General features: G+C 44.0%; 1 protein-coding gene across 1 annotated transcript in view; it reads left to right on the forward strand.

The window, feature by feature from the left end:
- Positions 1–18,734, forward strand: part of LOC112264301 (hippocalcin) — a 90,852-nt gene extending 72,118 nt beyond the window's left edge. Inside the window, 4 exon segments of the mRNA XM_042295096.1 lie at positions 6,481–6,554; positions 6,556–6,763; positions 16,471–16,576; positions 16,890–18,734. Coding sequence (XP_042151030.1) covers positions 6,481–6,554; positions 6,556–6,763; positions 16,471–16,576; positions 16,890–16,987 — 486 coding nt within the window. The 3' untranslated portion in view covers positions 16,988–18,734.
- Positions 18,735–19,391: the final 657 nt, after the last annotated feature.

Here is a 19,391-nt window from a genome sequence, read left to right on the forward strand (position 1 = left end):
ACACACACAAGCTACACACACACATTGCATCTGCTGCTTCCAGTCTCTTATTGTTATTGCTAAATACTGCACAATTTGTTACACTTTACCCCCCATTCTCCAAAACGTGTAAATATTTGACTATAAATGGTTCCTTCCTGTATTATACTTGAAAGGCTGGTCATGGCTCACATCAACACCATCATCCCAGAAACCCTGGACCCGTTTCAATTCGTATACCGCCCGAACAGATCCACAGATGATGCAATCTCTATTGCACTCCACACTGCCCTTTCCCACCTGGACAAAAGGAACACCTATGTGAGAATGCTGTTCATTGACTACAGCTCAGCGTACAACACCATAGTGACCACGAAGCTCATCACTATGCTAAGGACCCTGGGACTAAACACCTCCCTATGCAACTGGATCCTGGATTTCCTGACGGGCCACTGCCAGGTGGTAAGGGTTGGCAACAACACATCCACCACGCCTACCATCAACATGGTGGCCCCTCAGGGGCGTGTGCTTAGTCCCCTCCTGTACTCCCTGTTCACCAACAACTGTGTTGCCAAACATGACTTCAACACCATCAATAAGTTTGCTGACGACACCAAGTTGCTAGGCCTGATCACCGTCGATGATGAGGCAGCCTATAGGGAGGACGTCAGAGATCTGGCCGTGTGGTGCCAGGACAACAACCTCTCCCTCAACGTCAGCAGGACAAAGGAGCTCATTGTGGACTACAGGAAATGGAGGGGCGAGCACGCTCCCATCCACATCGATGAGGCTGTAGTGGATTTGGGTCGAGAGCTTTAAGTTCCTCGGTGTTCACATCACTAAGGAATTAACTTGCTCCACACACACCAACACAGTCGTGAAGAGGGAATGCCAGTGCCTCTTCCCCCTCAGGAGGCTGAAAAAACTTGCCATGGGCCCTCAGCTCCTCAAAAAAATTTTTACAGCAGCGCCATCGAGAGCATCTTGACTGGCTGCATCACCACTTGGTACGGCAACTGCAAGGTGCTACAGAGGGTAGTGCGAACGGCCCAGTACATCACTGGGGCCAAGCTCCCTGCCATCCAGGACCTCTATACCAGGCGGTGTCAGAGGATGGCCCCCCCAAAAAAGTGTCAAAGACCCTGAACAGCTTCTACTCCTGAGCCATAAGACGACTAAACAAATCTGCTACATAGCTAATCAAATGGCTACCCGAACTACCTACATCGACCCACTAACTCTCTTGCACGGACTCTATACCCAACACACTGGACTCTACCCAACACAATGGACTCTACCCAACACAATGGACTCTACCCAACACAATCGACTCTACCCAACACAATCGACTCTACCCAACACACTGGACTCTACCCAACACACTGGACAATACCCAACACACTGGACAATACCCAACACAATGGACTCTACCCAACACAATGGACTCTACCCACAACACTGGACTCTACCCAACACACTGGACTCTACCCAACACACTGGACTCTACAATGGACAACACACTGGACTCTACCCCACACACTGGACTCTACCCCACACACAATGGACTCTACCCAACACACTGGACTCTACCCAACACACTGGACTCCCCACACACTGGACTCTACCCAACACACTGGACTCTACCCAACACAATGGACTCTACCCAACACAATGGACTCTACCAACACACTGGACACACTGGACTCTACCCAACACACTGGACTCTACCCAACACACAACACACTGGACTCTACCCAACACACTGGACTCTACCCAACACACTGGACTCTACCCAACACACTGGACTCTACCCAACACACTGGACTCTACCCAACACACTGGACTCTACCCAACACACTGGACTCTACCCAACACACTGGACTCTACCCAACACACTCTACCCACACACTGGACTCTACCCAACACAATGGACTCTACCCAACACACTGGACTCTACCCACACATCTACCAACACATGGACTCTACCCAACACACTGGACTCTACCCAACACACTGGACTCTACAACACCTGGACTCTACACACTGGACTCTACCCAACACACTGGACTCTACCCAACACACTGGACTACCCAACACACTGGACCTACCCAACACACTGGACTCTACCCAACACACTGGACTCTACCCAACACACTGGACTCTACCCAACACACTGGACTCTACCCAACACACTGGACTCTACCCAACACACTGGACTCTCTACCCTAACACACTGGACTCTACCCAACACACTGGACTCTACCAACACACTGGACTCTACCCAACACACTGGACTCTACCCAACACACTGGACTCTACCCAACACACTGGACTACCCACACACTACCCCACACACACTGGACTCTACCCAACACACTGGACCCCACACACTGGACTCTACCCAACACACTGGACTCTACCCAACACACTGGACTCTACCCAACACACTGGACTCTACCCACACACTGACTCTACCCAACACACTGGACTCTACCCACACTGGACTCTACCCACACTGGACTCTACCCAACACACTGGACTCTACCCACACACTGGACACACTGGACTCTACCCAACACACTGGACTCTACCCACACACTGGACTCTACCCAACACACTGGACTCTACCCACACACTGGACTCTACCCAACACACTGGACTCTACCCAACACACTGGACTCTACCCAACACACTGGACTCTACCCAACACACTGGACTCTACCCAACACACTGGACTGGACTCTACCCAACACACTGGAACACACTGGACTCTACCCAACACACTGGACTCTACCCAACACACTGGACTCTACCCACACACTGGACTCTACCCAACACACTGGACTCTACCCACACACCCAACACACTGGACTACCCACACACTACCCAACACACTGGACTCTACCCAACACACTGGACTCTACCCAACACACACTGGACTCTACCCTAACACACTGGACTCTACCCAACACACTGGACTCACCCACACTGGACTCTACCCAACACACTGGACTCTACCCAACACACTGGACTGGACTCTACCCAACACACTGGACTCTACCCAACACACTGGACTCTACCCCACACAATGGACTCTACCCAACACACTGGACACACTGGACTCTACCCAACACACTGGACTCTACCCAACACACTGGACTCTACCCAACACACTGGACTCTACCCAACACACTGGACTCCCAACACACTGGACTCTACCCAACACACTGGACTCTACCCCCACTGGACACACTGGACTCTACCCAACACACTGGACTCTACCCAACACACTGGACTCTACCCCCACACACTGGACTCTACCCAACACACTGGACTCTACACACTGGACTCTACCCAACACACTGGACTCTACCCAACACACTGGACTCTACCCAACACACTGGACTCTACCCACACACTGGACTCTACCCAACACACTGGACTCTACCCAACACACTCACAGATACTTACACTGACATCCCAACAAACGCATACTGGCGCCACACACTAACACACACATTCACACACCAACACACAGACTTACACACACCAACACACACATTCACACACCAACACACACACTTACACACACCAACACACACACTTACACACACCAACACACACACTTACACACACCAACACACACACTTACACACACACCAACACACACATTCAGACACCAAATACGCTGCTGTTACTGTCTATGATCTACCCTGTTGCCTAGTCACTTTACCCCTACCTACAGTATACTGCAAGCTACTCTATATTATCAATCCTGTTGCATTTGTGACATCAGCTGATGTATGAAGGGCTTTGTAAATACATTTGATTTGATTTGATTGATTTTCAGGTCTCTCCAGAGATGCTTGTTTAGGTTCATGTCCGGTCTCTGGCTGGGCCACTCAAGGACATTCAGAGACTTGTCCCGAACCCACTCCTGCGTTATCTTGGCTGTGTGCTTAGGGTCGTTGTCCTGTTGGAAGGTGAACCCGTCTGAGGTCCTGATCGCTCCAAAGCAGGTTTTCACCAAGGATCTCTCTGTTCTTTCCTCTGTTTACCTTTCCCTCGATCCTGACTGGTCTCCCAGTCCCTGCCACTGAAAAACATCCCCACAGCATGATTCTGCCACCACCATGCTTTACCGTAGAGATGGTGCCAGGTTTCCTACAAACAAGATGCTTGGCATTCAGGGCAAAGAGTTCAATCTTGGTTTCATCAGACCAGAGAATCTTGTTTCTCATGGTCTGAGAGTCCTTTAGGTCCCTTTTGGCAAACTCCAAGCGGGCTGTCATGTGCCTTTTACTGAGGAGTGGCTTCTCCTTGGCCACTCTACCATAAAGGCCTGATTGGTAGAGAGATGGTTGTCCTTCTGGAAGGTTCTCCCATCTCCACAGAGGAACTCTGGAGCTCTGTCAGGGAGTTGTTCTATACTAGTATTCTTCATTAGCCCAGCACCTATGTCTTTAAGGATGTGCGCATGACCACAAACTTTGCTCTGTCAGAGTGACCATCAGGTTCTTGGTGACCTCCCTGACCAAGGCCCTTCTCCCCCTGATTGGTCGGTTTGGCTGGGTGGGCAGTTCTAGGAAGAGTCTTGGTTGTTCCAAACTTCTTCCATTTAAGAATTATGGAGGCCACTGTGTTCTTGGGGACCTTCAATGCTGTAGACATTGTTGGTGCCCTTCCCCAGATCTGTGCCTCGTCACAATCCTGTCTCGGAGCTCTACGGACAATTCCTTCAACCTCATGACTTGGTATTTGCTCTGACTTGCACGGTCAACTGTTGGACCTTATATAGACAGGTGTGTGCCTTTCCAAATCATGTCCAATCAATTGAATTTTCCACAGGTGGATTCCAATCAAGTTGTAGAAACATCTCAAGGATGATCAATGGAAACAGGATGCACCTGAGCTCAATTTGAGTCTCATAACAAAGGGTCTGAATGCTTATGAAATAAAGTATTTATGTTTTTATTTTTGATACATTTGCAAAAATGGGGAATTGTGTGTAGATTGATGAGGATTTATTAATTGTTTTCATCCATTTTAGAATAAGGCTGTAATGTAAGAAAATGTGGAAAAAGTCAAGGGGTCTGAATACTTTCTGAAGGCGCTGTATATATGTTCAAAGCTACCTCAATTATAGCGTACCCCTGCACATCGACTCGGTGCTGGTACTCCATGTATATAGCCATGTTATTTTCTACTTCCTGTATATAGCCATGGTACTTTCTACTTCCTGTATATGGCCATGGTACTTTCTATTTCCTGTATATAGCCATGGTACTTTCTACTTCCTGTTGGGCTTGTAAGGTCTCTTAAGGAAGCATTTCACGGTCATCAGAAAGAAAGGAGGACCAAGGCACTCTTCATATAATCAATTAAAATATCTTTATTTGTATGGCATGTTCAATAAAAACAAAGTTTAAAAACGTGTTTTAGCTGCATGGCCTTCGACAGGTCTACAGCATGTTGTATTAGGTGTATGTAAGAAATACAATTTGATTTGTATTCCACATTACTTTTATTTGTTATTATTATTCGTTGTTCTTTGTTGTGTATTTATTCCTCATGTTACTATATTCATTTGTTTATGTATTTAAAAAAATAAATCTTTATCTTAACTGTGTATTGTTGGAAAAGTTAATAATAATAATTAATTAATAATAGATATTAATAATAGAATAAGTTTAATAAGCATTTCACTGTTAGTCTACACCTGTATGTGACAAATCACATTTGATTTGATTCATACTTGTGCTCAAATGTTTATTATTTTATTGTATTTATAATAAACGTGTTCTATTCTACTGAGCCATTTACTTTAAGTTCCTCTTCTTATATTTTATATGTTCTTATTGTTGTTTAGTTGTTAAGAAGGAACATGCAAGTCAACATTGGGTTGTATGGTGTGTACTGTGTGTATACTGTAAATACGACTAATAAAACATGGAACTTGATGGATGCTGGACATAAAGTCTGTTTTCAGAGAATGATGTACTATCTGCTGGGGTTGGCAATGGAACGAGGGCTACAAAAGGTCTTTCTCTCTCTCTCTTTCTGTTCTCTCTCTGTTCTCTGTTCTCTCTCTCTCTGTTATCTCTCTCTCTCTCTCTTTCTGTTCTCTCTCTGTTCTCTGTTCTCTGTTCTCTCTCTCTCGCTTCTCTCTCTCTGTTATCTCTCTCTCTCTCTCTGTTCTCTCTTTCTCACACTCTCTGTCTGTCTCTCTCTCTCTGTTCTCTCTTTCTCACACTCTCTCTCTCTGTCTCTCTCTCTCTGTCTCTCTGTCTCTCTCTCTGTTCTCTCTTTCTCACACTCTCTCTCTGTCTCTATCTCTGTTCTCTCTTTCTCACACTCTCTCTCTCTGTCTCTCTCTCTCTCTCTCTGTTCTCTCTTTCTCACACTCTCTCTCTCTCTCTGTTCTCTCTTTCTCACACTCTCTCTCTCTCTCTCTGTTCTCTCTTTCTCACACTCTTTCTCTGTCTCTCTATCTCTCCTTAGGGCTTTCTGAAGGACTGTCCCAGCGGCAACCTGAACGTGGAGGAGTTCAAGAAGATCTACGCCAACTTCTTCCCGTAGGAGATGCCTCCATTTAAACGAGCACGTCTTCCGAACGTTCGTGTCACCAACAACGACGGCACCATCGTTCTTCCGGGAGTTCATCATCGCGCTGAGTGTCACGTCACGGGGAAAGCTGGAGCAGAAACTGAAGTGGGCCTTCAGCATGTATGACTTGGATGGGAATGGGTACATCAGCCGTGATGAGATGTTGGAGATCGTACAGGTGAGACATGGGATTTGTAGTCCTGGTGGAGGTCGTACAGGTGAGGAGGTCCACTTCAGTTTCTGCTCCAGCTTGCCCAGCTCGTTTTAGTAATCAATGTTTCTCATTTAAACGTGTTTGAATACTTCCTCCTGCTTCCTCTCTAGGTGTCTTCCTAGGTTCCTGCCTTCTAGGTAGTTGTTCTTAGCCATCGTGCTTCTTCCTCTGCATTGCTTGCTCTTTGGGGTTTTAGGATGGGTTTCTGTAAAGCACTGCTGATGTGAAAAAGGGATTTATGAATTACATTTCAGTTTGATTGATTGATGAATAGACACACCAGTCATGATGGAGATCCTACAGGACAATAGACATATCAGTCATGATGGAGATCCTACAGGACAATAGACATACCAGTCATGATGGAGATCCTACAGGACAATAGACATATCAGTCATGATGGAGATCCTACAGGACAATAGACATACCAGTCATGATGGAGATCCTACAGGAGAATTTCACTAGGGCCCATAGGGTGACAGACCCCAAACATAATCAAGGACCCCATGCCCCCCAGCCACGAGCTGTTCACTCCCTTACTGTCGGCCAGACAGTAAGGGAGTGAACAGCTTGTTCTTCCAAGTAGTAGATGTCCTGGATGGGTGGCAGCACGGTCCCAGTGATGTACTGGGCCGTCATCACCACCCGCTCTATGTGTCATTGGCCAGATTATCACGGGAAGAGAAAGAAAAAAGTAACTTTCCTAAAAGATCTGCCTTTTTAAACCATGACCTGGGTGATTCCATGACCTGGGTGATTCCATGACCTGGGTGATTCCATGACCTGGGTGATTCCATGACCTGGGTGATTCCATGACCTGGGTGATTCCATGACCTGGGTGATTCCGTGACCTGGGTGATTCCGTGACCTGGGTGATTCCATGACCTGGGTGACTCCATGACCTGGGTGATTCCATGACCTGGGTGATTCCATGACCTGGGTGATTCCAGCTTTGTATTTAGATAGAAAATAAAAGTAGAATCTTTGCAACGTCGGCATTCAGGAAGCAAGAGTGTTAACAGACTTATGCGTTCAGCCCTCTGTCGTATGGCGTGAGACTAGTATTGTCCCTTTTACTCTGAGAATTACCGGTCATTGACCATATGGTCATCCTGAAAATATAAAATACAACAGTAAAGCCTTATATATTTGTATTATAAACTGTGTGGTTCGAACCCTGAATGCTGATTGGCTGAAAGCAGTGGTATATCAGACCATGTACCACGAGTGTGACAAAAAACATACTTTATTACTGCTCTAATGACGTTGATAACCAGTTTTTTAACAGCTATAAGGCACCTCTGGGGTTTGTGATATATGGCCAATATACCACGGCTAAGGACTATCCAGGCACTCCGCGTCACCTCGTACCTAAGCCCATCCCTTAGCCGTGGTGTATCAGGCCATATACCACACCCCTTCAGGCCATGTACCACACCCCTTCAGGCCACATACCACACCCCTTCAGGCATATACCACACCCCTTCAGGCCATGTACCACACCCCTTCAGGCCACATGTACCACACCCCTTCAGGCCATATACCACACCCCTTCAGGCCATGTACCACACCCCTTCAGGCCATGTACCACACCCCTTCAGGCCATGTACCACACCCCTTCAGGCCATGTACCACACCCCTTCATGGCCACCCCTTACCACACCCCTTAAGGTCATGTACCACACCCCTTCAGGCCATATACCACACCCCTTCAGGCCATGTACCACACCCCTTAAGGCCATGTACCACACCCCTTCAAGCCATATACCACACCCCTTAAGGCCCACCCCTTAAGGCCATGTACCACACCCCTTCAAGGCCACCTTAAGGCCATGTACCACACCCCTTAAGGCCATACCACACCCCCACACCCCTTCAGGCCATATACTTCACAACCCTTCAGGCCATATACAACACCCCTTCAGGCCATATACCACACCCCTTCAGGCCATATACCACACCCCTTCAAGCCATATACCACACCTCTTCAGGCTATATACCACACCCCTTCAGGCCATATACCACACCCCTTCAGGCCACATACCACACCCCTTCAGGCCATATCAGGCCACACCCCTTCAGGCCATATACCACACCCCTTCAGGCCATATATACACCCCTTCAGGCCACATACCACACCCCTTCAGGCCATGTACCACACCCCTTCAGGCCATATACCACACCCCTTCAGGCCATATACCACACCCCTTCAGGCCACATACCACACCCCTTCAGGCCATATACCACACCCCTTCCCTTCACCCCTTCAGGCCATATACCACACCCCTTAAGGCCATGTACCACACCCCTTCAGGCCACATACCACACCCCTTCAGGCCATATACCACACCCCTTCAGGCCATATACCACACCCCTTCAGGCCATGTACCACACCCCTTCAGGCCATATACCACACCCCTTCAGGCCATGTACCACACCCCTTCAGGCCATGTACCACACCCCTTCAGGCCATATACCACACCCCTTAAGGCCATGTACCACACACCCCTTCAGGCCATATACCACACCCCTTCAGGCCACATACCACACCCCTTAAGGCCATATACCCACCCCTTCAGGCCACATACCACACCCCTTCAGGCCATATACCACACCCCTTCAGGCTTCAGGCCATATACCACACCCCTTCAGGCCATCAGGCCATATACCACACCCCTTCAGGCCACATACCACACCCCTTCAGGCCATATACCACACCCCTTCAGGCCATATACCACACCCTTCAGGCCATATACCACACCCCTTCAGGCCATATACCACACCCCTTCAGGCCATATACCACACCCCTTCAGGCCATATACCACACCCCTTCAGGCCATATACCACACCCCTTCAGGCCATATACCACACCCCTTCAGGCCATATACCACACCCCTTCAGGCCATATACCACACCCCTTCAGGCCACATACCACACCCCTTCAGGCCATATACCACACCCCTTCAGGCCATATACCACAACCCTTCAGGCCATATACAACACCCCTTCAGGCCATATACCCCTTCCACACCCCTTCAGGCCATATACCACAACCCTTCAGGCCATATACCACACCCCTTCAGGCCATATACCACACCCCTTCAGGCTATATACCACACCCCTTCAGGCCATATACCACACCCCTTCAGGCCATATACACCCCTTCAGGCACCCCTTCAGGCCATATACCACACCCCTTCAGGCCATATACCACACCCCTTCAGGCCATATACCACACCCCTTCAGGCCATATACCACACCCCTTCAGGCCATATACCACACCCCTTCAGGCCATATACCACACCCCTTCAGGCATATACCACACCCCTTCAGGCCATATACCACACCCCTTCAGGCCACATACCACACCCCCTTCAGGCCATATACCACACCCCTTCAGGCCATATACCACACCCCTTCAGGCCATATTGCTTAAATATACTACTATCCTACTGTATTAAAACCTTTAACCTTAAAATTAACCCAAAAGCATGTCAACAACTAGTTTAACAGCTGCAACCATTGTAAACTGAATCTGTTTAATGTATCAGTCAGACGTTTTAGAGGTTTCTTCTTTATTTCTACTATTTTCTACATTGTAGAATAACAGTGAAGACATCAAAAATATAAAATAACACATATAAAATCATCTAGTAGCAAAAAAAAGTGTTCAACAAATTTGCACACTCTAGTTTTGATGTCTTCACTATTATTCTACAATGTAGAAAATAGTTTTAAAAAATAAATGACATTTCTGGCTTGATTATAGCCCACTGGGCCCAGACATCAATTCAAAGTCTATTCTGCATTGATTCAACTTAATTTCATTGAAATGACCTATAAACAACATTGATTCAACTTAATTTCATTGAAATGACCTGTAAACAACATTGATTCAACTTAATTTCATTGAAATGACCTATAAACAACATTGATTCAACTTAATTTCATTGAAATGACCTATAAACAACATTGATTCAACTTAATTTCATTGAAATGACCTATAAACAACATTGATTCAACTTAATTTCATTGAAATGACCTATAAACAACATTGATTCAACTTAATTTCATTGAAATGACCTATAAACAACATTGATTCAACTTAATTTCATTGAAATGACCTATAAACAACATTGATTCAACTTAATTTCATTGAAATGACCTATAAACAACATTGATTCAACTTAATTTCATTGAAATGACCTATAAACAACATTGATTCAACTTAATTTCATTGAAATGACCTATAAACAACATTGAACAATTTCATTGAAATGACCTATAAACAACATTGATTCAACTTAATTTCATTGAAATGACCTATAAACAACATTGATTCAACTTAATTTCATTGAAATGACCTATAAACAACATTGATTCAACTTAATTTCATTGAAATGACCTATAAACAACATTGATTCAACTTAATTTCATTGAAATGACCTATAAACAACATTGATTCAACTTAATTTCATTGAAATGACCTATAAACAACATTGATTCAACTTAATTTCATTGAAATGACCTATAAACAACATTGATTCAACTTAATTTCATTGAAATGACCTATAAACAACATTGATTCAACATTGATTAATTTCATTGAAATGACCTATAAACAACATTGACTTAATTTCATTGAAATTCAACATTGATTCAACTTAATTTCATTGAAATGACCTATAAACAACATTGATTCAACTTAATTTCATTGAAATGACCTATAAACAACATTGATTCAACTTAATTTCATTGAAATGACCTATAAACAACATTGATTCAACTTAATTTCATTGAAATGACCTATAAACAACATTGATTCAACTTAATTTCATTGAAATGACCTATAAACAACATTGATTCAACTTAATTTCATTGAAATGACCTATAAACAACATTGATTCAACTTAATTTCATTGAAATGACCTATAAACAACATTGATTCAACTTAATTTCATTGAAATGACCTATAAACAACATTGATTCAACTTAATTTCATTGAAATGACCTATAAACAACATTGATTCAACTTAATTTCATTGAAATGACCTATAAACAACATTGATTCAACTTAATTTCATTGAAATGACCTATAAACAACATTGATTCAACTTAATTTCATTGAAATGACCTATAAACAACATTGATTCAACTATAATTTCATTGAAATGACCTATAAACAACATTGATTCAACTTAATTTCATTGAAATGACCTATAAACAACATTGATTCAACTTAATTTCATTGAAATGACCTATAAACAACATTGATTCAACTTAATTTCATTGAAATGACCTATAAACAACATTGATTCAACTTAATTTCATTGAAATGACCTATAAACAACATTGATTCAACTTAATTTCATTGAAATGACCTATAAACAACATTGATTCAACTTAATTTCATTGAAATGACCTATAAACAACATTGATTCAACTTAATTTCATTGAAATGACCTATAAACAACATTGATTCAACTTAATTTCATTGAAATGACCTATAAACAACATTGATTCAACTTAATTTCATTGAAATGACCTATAAACAACATTGATTCAACTATAATTTCATTGAAATGACCTATAAACAACATTGATTCAACATTGATTTAATTTCATTGAAATGACCTATAAACAACCTATAAACATTGATTCAACTTAATTTCATTGAAATGATTAAACAACATTGATTCAACTTAATTTCATTGAAATGACCTATAAACAACATTGATTCAACTTAATTTCATTGAAATGACCTATAAACAACATTGATTCAACTTAATTTCATTGAAATGACCTATAAACAACATTGATTCAACTTAATTTCATTGAAATGACCTATAAACAACATTGATTCAACTTAATTTCATTGAAATGACCTATAAACAACATTGATTCAACTTAATTTCATTGAAATGACCTATAAACAACATTGATTCAACTTAATTTCATTGAAATGACCTATAAACAACATTGATTCAACTTAATTTCATTGAAATGACCTATAAACAACATTGATTCAACTTAATTTCATTGAAATTACCTATAAACAACATTGATTCAATCAGTGTGTGGGCAGGCAATTAACCACACCTGTGACATCAGCATTGTTTCGTTAGCTGGCCAGTGAAGAGGTTATGTAGGGTTGGTCATGAATATTTTGGGTCGGGAATTACGGTGTTGTGTGGTTCTTTCAAGTTTTTGTTGGAACTGGGAAGTCGTTACCAGTTTAGGAGACAGTTACAAAGAGAGAGTGAGAAATAGACAGATTGGGGTACATAGATATAGGGAAAGTTTGAGAAAGAGAAGGAAAAAGGGTGGAGAGAATAGATTAAAATGGGGAAAAGAAAGAGAGAGATGGTTCTGTATTGTACTGAGAGCAGTATGGTTGCAAGCGCTGTGTGCTCCAGGATTAGTGAGTTAAATTTAACCAGGGTTTATCCCTGAGTGTGCAGAATACTGGGATTATCCCCGGGCTCACTGAGGTTCTGCTTTGCTGAATGAAAGGAGGAGAGACAGAGGAGAGGAGAGGGAGGAGAGAGGGAGAGGAAAGGAGGCGAGAAAGAGGAAATAAGAAAAGGAGAGAGGAGAAGGGAGGGGAGGGGGAGGCAAGGAGAGGGAGAGGCCAAGATATTATCACTGAGGATGGCGGGATTGAGAGAGAGAGAGATGGATGAGGGGTGATGAAGGGGGTGGCGAGAGAGAGAGAGAGCTAGCTATAGAGAGAGAGGGAGATGGATGTGGGGTGATGAAGGGGGTGGAGAGAGAGAGAGAAGGGAGTTACACTGTAAACAGAAGAGAGGGTGAAAAGCTCCAAGTGCAAATCACTGGACAATCTGAAATGTTCCATTCACGCAGACAGTGAATGGAAGACGCAACGGCTCCTCTTCAACCTCAGGAGGCTGAAGAAATTATGCTTGGCCCCCAAGACCCTCAGAAACTTCTATAGGAGCACCATTGAGAGCATCCTGTCGGGCTGTATCACCGCCTGGTACGGCAACTGCACCGTCTGCTCTCCAGAGGGTGGTGTGATCAGCCCAACTCATCATCGGAGGCACACTGCCTGCTCTTCAGGACATCTACAGCACTCGGTGTCCTCAGCCACCTGAGCCACTGCCTGTTCACCCCGCTACCATCTAGAAGATGGAGACAGTACAGGTGCATCAAAGCTGGGACAAAGAGACTGAGAAACAGCTTCTATCTCCAGGCCATCAGACTGTTAAACAGTCTCCACTAGCCGGCATCCGCCCAGTATCCTGCCCTGTACCTTAGAGACTGCTGCCCTATGTACATAGTTACACAGTGGGGCAAAAAGTATTTAGTCAGCCACCAATTGTGCAAGGTCTCCCACTTGATGAGAGAGGCCTGTAATTTTCATCATAGGTACACTTCAACTATGACAGACAAAATGAGAAAAAAAATCCAGAAAATCACATTGTATGATTTTTAATGAATTTATTTGCAAATTATGGTGGAAAATAAGTATTTGGTCAATAACAAAGGTTTTTCTCAATACTTTGTTATATACCCTTTGTTGGCAATGACAGAGGTCAAACGTTTTCTGTAAGTCTTCACAAGGTTTTCACACACTGTTGCTGGTATTTTGGCCCATTCCTCCATGCAGATCTCCTCTAGAGCAGTGATGTTTTGGGGCTGTTGCTGGGCAATACGGACTTTCAACTCCCTCCAAAGATTTTCTATGGGGTTGAGATCTGGAGACTGGCTAGGCCACTCCAGGACCTTGAAATGTTTCTTACGAAGCCACTCCTTCGTTGCCCGGCAGTGTGTTTGGGATCATTGTCATGCTGAAAGACTCAGCCACGTTTCATCTTCAATGCCCTTGCTGATGGTAGGCTTTGTTACTTTGGTCCCAGCTCTCTGCAAGTCATTCACTAGGTCCCCCCGTGTGGTTCTGGGATTTTTGCTCACCGTTCTTGTGATCATTTTGACCCCACGGGGTGAGATCTTGCGTGGAGCCCCAGATCGAGGGAGATTATCAGTGGTCTTGTATTTCTTCCATTTCCTAATAATTGCTCCAACCAAGCTGCTTACCTATTGCAGATTCAGTCTTCCCAGCCTGGTGCAGGTCTACAATTTTGTTTCTGGTGTCCTTTGACAGCTCTTTGGTCTTGGCCATAGTGGAGTTTGGAGTGTGACTCTTTGAGGTTGTGGACAGGTGTCTTTTATACTGATAACAAGTTCAAACAGGTGCCATTAATACAGGTAACGAGTGGAGGACAGAGGAGCCTCTTAAAGAAGAAATCTTGCTTGTTTGTAGGTGACCAAATACTTATTTTCCACCATAATTTGCAAATAAATTCATTAAAAATCCTACAATGCGATTTTCTGGATTTTTTTTTTCTCATTTTGCCTGTCATAGTTGAAGTGTACCTATGATGAAAATTACAGGCCTCCCTCATCTTTTTAAGTGGGAGAACTTGCACAATTGGTGGCTGACTAAATACTTTTTTTGCCCCACTGTATATGACACTGGTTTACACACTGTTTTACCCAAATCATATGTATATACTGCATTCTAGTCAAAGCCTATCCTATTTAACTATTGCTATTATTATCCTACACTGACTTATCAGGTACACCACCCCGTTCACTCCTACAGACAGTCACATGTCCGTAGTTGCTTATTAAAACAGGCAGACAGGCATCATTCGAACGTTAGAATGGGGCAAAACTAGTGACCTAAGCGACTTTTGAGCATGGTAGGTTCGTTCGGCGCCGGGCATGTCGGATCCAGGATCTCAGAAACAACTGACTTCCTGGACTTTTCACGCACGGCACTGTCTAGGGTTTCCTGTTTCGGTGCGACAAACAAAACAACATCCAGTCAGCAGCAGTCCTGTGGGCGAAAAACAGCTAATTGGCAAGAATGGCAAGAATAGGGCAAGCTAACAGATGGGCCACAAACAGGAAAATAACGGCGCAGTACAACAGTCGTGTGCAGAACGGCATCTTGGGAACACAACTCGTCGATCCTTGTCACAGACGGGCTGTTGCAGCAGAAGACCACACCGGGTTCCACTCCTATCAGATAAAAACAAGAAAAAGTGGCTCTCTACCTCTCCCTCCTGACCTCCCTCCCTCTCCCTCCCTCTCTACCTCCCTCCCTCTCCCTCCCTCTCTACCTCCCTCTCTACCTACCTCCCTCCCCCTACCTACCTCTCTCCCTCTCCCTACCTCCCACCCTCTCCCTCCCTCTACCTCCCTCTCTACCTCCCACTCTACCTCTCTCTCCCTCTCCCTACCTCCCTCCCTCTCCCTACCTACCTTTCTCTCCCTACCTCTATCCCTCTCTCTACCTCCATCCCTCTCCCTACCTCTCTCCATCCCTCTCCCTACCTCCATTCCTCTCCCTACCTCCATCCCTCTCCCTACCTCTCTCTCTCCCTCTCCCTACCTCCATCCCTCTCCCTACCTCTCTCTCTCCCTCTCCCTACCTCTATCCCTCTCTCTACCTCCATCCCTCTCCCTACCTCTCTCCATCCCTCTCCCTACCTCCATCCCTCTCCCTACCTCTCTCTCTCCCTCTCCCTACCTCCATCCCTCTCCCTACCTCCATCCCTCTCCCTACCTCCATCCCTCTCCCTACCTCTCTCCATCCCTCTCCTTACCTCCCTCGCTTACTTGCTCCCTCCCTCTCTCCTCAGGCCATTTATAAGATGGTGTCATCTGTGATGAAGATGCCGGAGGATGAGGCCACGCCGGAGAAGAGAACAGACAAGATCTTCAGACAGATGGACCTCAATAATGATGGTGAGAGAGGGGGGGGACAAGGGATGGGGGAGAATGGGTGGGGAGAATGGGTGGGGATCACTGTCATGTTACAGTTTTGAGAGTGTCTGAGCAGTATTTGTGTCAGTATTTCAATTCTTCCGTTTACTCTCTTTCAATTCCTGTTCTCCTATCGCTTTCTCTTCCTCCTCTCTGTTCTCATTTTAACATTCCCCTCCCTGTATCGTTTTTCCTTTCTCTCACTCGCTGTCTCTCTTTCTCTCTTTGCTCCTCTCTCTCTCTCTCTCTCTCTCTCTCACACTTCCCTCTTTCCCTTTTCTCTCCATCCCCCCAGGTAAACTGTCACTGGAAGAGTTCATTAAAGGTGCCAAAAGTGATCCCTCTATCGTGCGGCTACTCCAGTGTGACCCCAGCTCCGCCTCCCAGTTCTAACCCACGCCCACCCTGATTGTTATGGAAATAGTAACTCCAATTAGTTTATGATGGTTCTCATCACTCATATATTTTTGGTGTACAAGATGGAGAAAGCAAAAATCATGATCATTTTATTTACTTTTTTTTTTTAAGGAAATAAGGGACATGCATACATTATTATTCAGAAGATGATACGACAACTGAGAATACAAAAAACAAGCCGTTGTCCGATGTGTTTTACTGTCTCTCTCTGGATCCGGAAGGATGGAATTCTGAAAGAATGGGATGGAATTCTGGAAGAATGGGATGGAATTCTGGAAGAATGGGATGGAATTCCGGAAGAATGGGATAGAATTCCGGAAGAATGGGATGGAATGCCGGAAGAATGGGATGGAATTCTGGAAGAATGGGATAGAATTCCGGAAGAATGGGATGGAATTCCGGAAGAATGGGATGGAATTCCGGAAGAATGGGATGGAATTCCGCTGAGCTCCGCTGCGTCACAACGTCAGAAAGTCCGTCTGCCATTTTTACAAAGTCTGTTTATTTTGGGGAAGATAATGAAGGGAACATTCCATCCTGAGAACCATGCATGGGCCATCTGTGTTCTAATCATTCTGTTCAAAAGATTCCGTTCCCCTCCAATTAAGGCACAGCTCCTCCAATCCTTTTCCACTTGTATATCCATATTTATGTGTATATGACATTATACGAAATGAATAGGCAAGTATATCTATCTGTCTTTATAACTCCTGTTGCATTCAGAAGGCAGTATCATGTAGATGCTTTGTTTGTTCTGATCCAATATGGGAATTGCCTAATCGTTTGTTCATAGAGGGAACATGGGACCGGAACAGAGAAAGAAGTTGTGATGTTTCTGAAATATGATCTTTCACTGCGGTAAAGAAAGCTATTGGGTTTTTATTACTGATGTTATAAATGTATTGTTATTATTGATTCATTTAAATGTTTTATTGTTATAATTTTTTTTTGTACATAATATTGTTTTCCTCATGTTGTTTATTTGTTTTTATTTATTTTCATTGTTGTGGTTTTTAATTTGATTTGACATTGAAGATGATTATAACACAGTCCTGGAGAGGAATTCCATTGATAGAAAGAAAGAGAAAGAAATGAGGACTGTTCCTTCTCATATGGACATTGACTTGTCTTTGGGAACCGTCCGTCTCTGTCCAAGATGGAATGTGGAGATTCCAAAGTTCGGCATTGGAAGGGAAAAATTTGAATATTCTAGAATATTTATATCAGGTGATTCCATAATGCATTTGATCAATGAAACCAGTAGCAGCACATCATATAATTTGAGCCTCCACGAGTGTATGTATGCATGCATGTATGCATGTATGTGTGTGTGTGTGCATGTCTGAGTGTGTGTATGTTTAGTTGTGTGCATGTGCAGGCTTTAACCTTTAACAGTATTACACATTCGTGTTGTTTATTATTAATATGTCATATAAGTATTTAAAGTTAGTTATTTTAACACTTTTATCGCATCACTGAGCGGTGAAGTACAGTAGCCACGTCGTCACACGCCTCACTGCATGGTGCACAAAACACAAAAACCCCCCATCACAAAACAGTTCCATTTCATAGCTCTACTTTCTTCAGCAGCCTACCAGACCGCACACAGAAGACACACCGACATGCCGTCTTTGCGCACTCTTGTGCGTGTGTGTCACTTTGGGACAAACCCCCTCCCTCCTTCTGCCAGACACAGAGCACAACACACTAAGGGCTTGATTATCTCTATCCCAAATCAAATCTGGCCAAATTTTTTATTTTATCACTATGGTTAGCTGTTAATGCGAGTGTAGCGAAATGGCTTCTAGTTCCGACAATGCAGTAATAACGAGCAAGTAATCTCTAACAATTCCAAAAAAAAAAAACTACTGTCTTATACACAGTGTAAGGGGATAAAGAATATGTACATAAGGATATATGAATGAGTGATGGTACAGAGCAGCATAGGCAAGATACAGTAGATGATATCTAGTACAGTATATACATATGAGATTATCAAGTGGCATAGTTATCTAGTGATACATTATTACATAAGGATGCAGTCTGGCCTTGATTATCTCTATCATATGATGAACAATTGATTAACATTCTATAAGGTAGCATTGTTTAAAGTGGCTAGTGATATATTTACATAATTTCCCATCAACCTTGATTATCTCTATCCCTGCTGGTCTTGAGTGTGTTGGCAGTAGCCACTCAATGTTGGTGGTGGCTGTTTAACCCTGATGGCCTTGAGATAGAACCTCTCGGTCCCAGCTTTATCTCTATCCCGGGTGGTTGATGTCCTTGATGATCTTTATGGCCTTCCTGTAGCATCGGGTTGTGTAGGTGTCCTGGAGGGCAGGTATCCCCGCTGATCTTGCAGACCTCACTACCCTCT

Source organism: Oncorhynchus tshawytscha, linkage group LG13 (assembly GCF_018296145.1).
Source record: "Oncorhynchus tshawytscha isolate Ot180627B linkage group LG13, Otsh_v2.0, whole genome shotgun sequence".
In the NCBI taxonomy this organism is placed as follows: domain Eukaryota; kingdom Metazoa; phylum Chordata; class Actinopteri; order Salmoniformes; family Salmonidae; genus Oncorhynchus; species Oncorhynchus tshawytscha.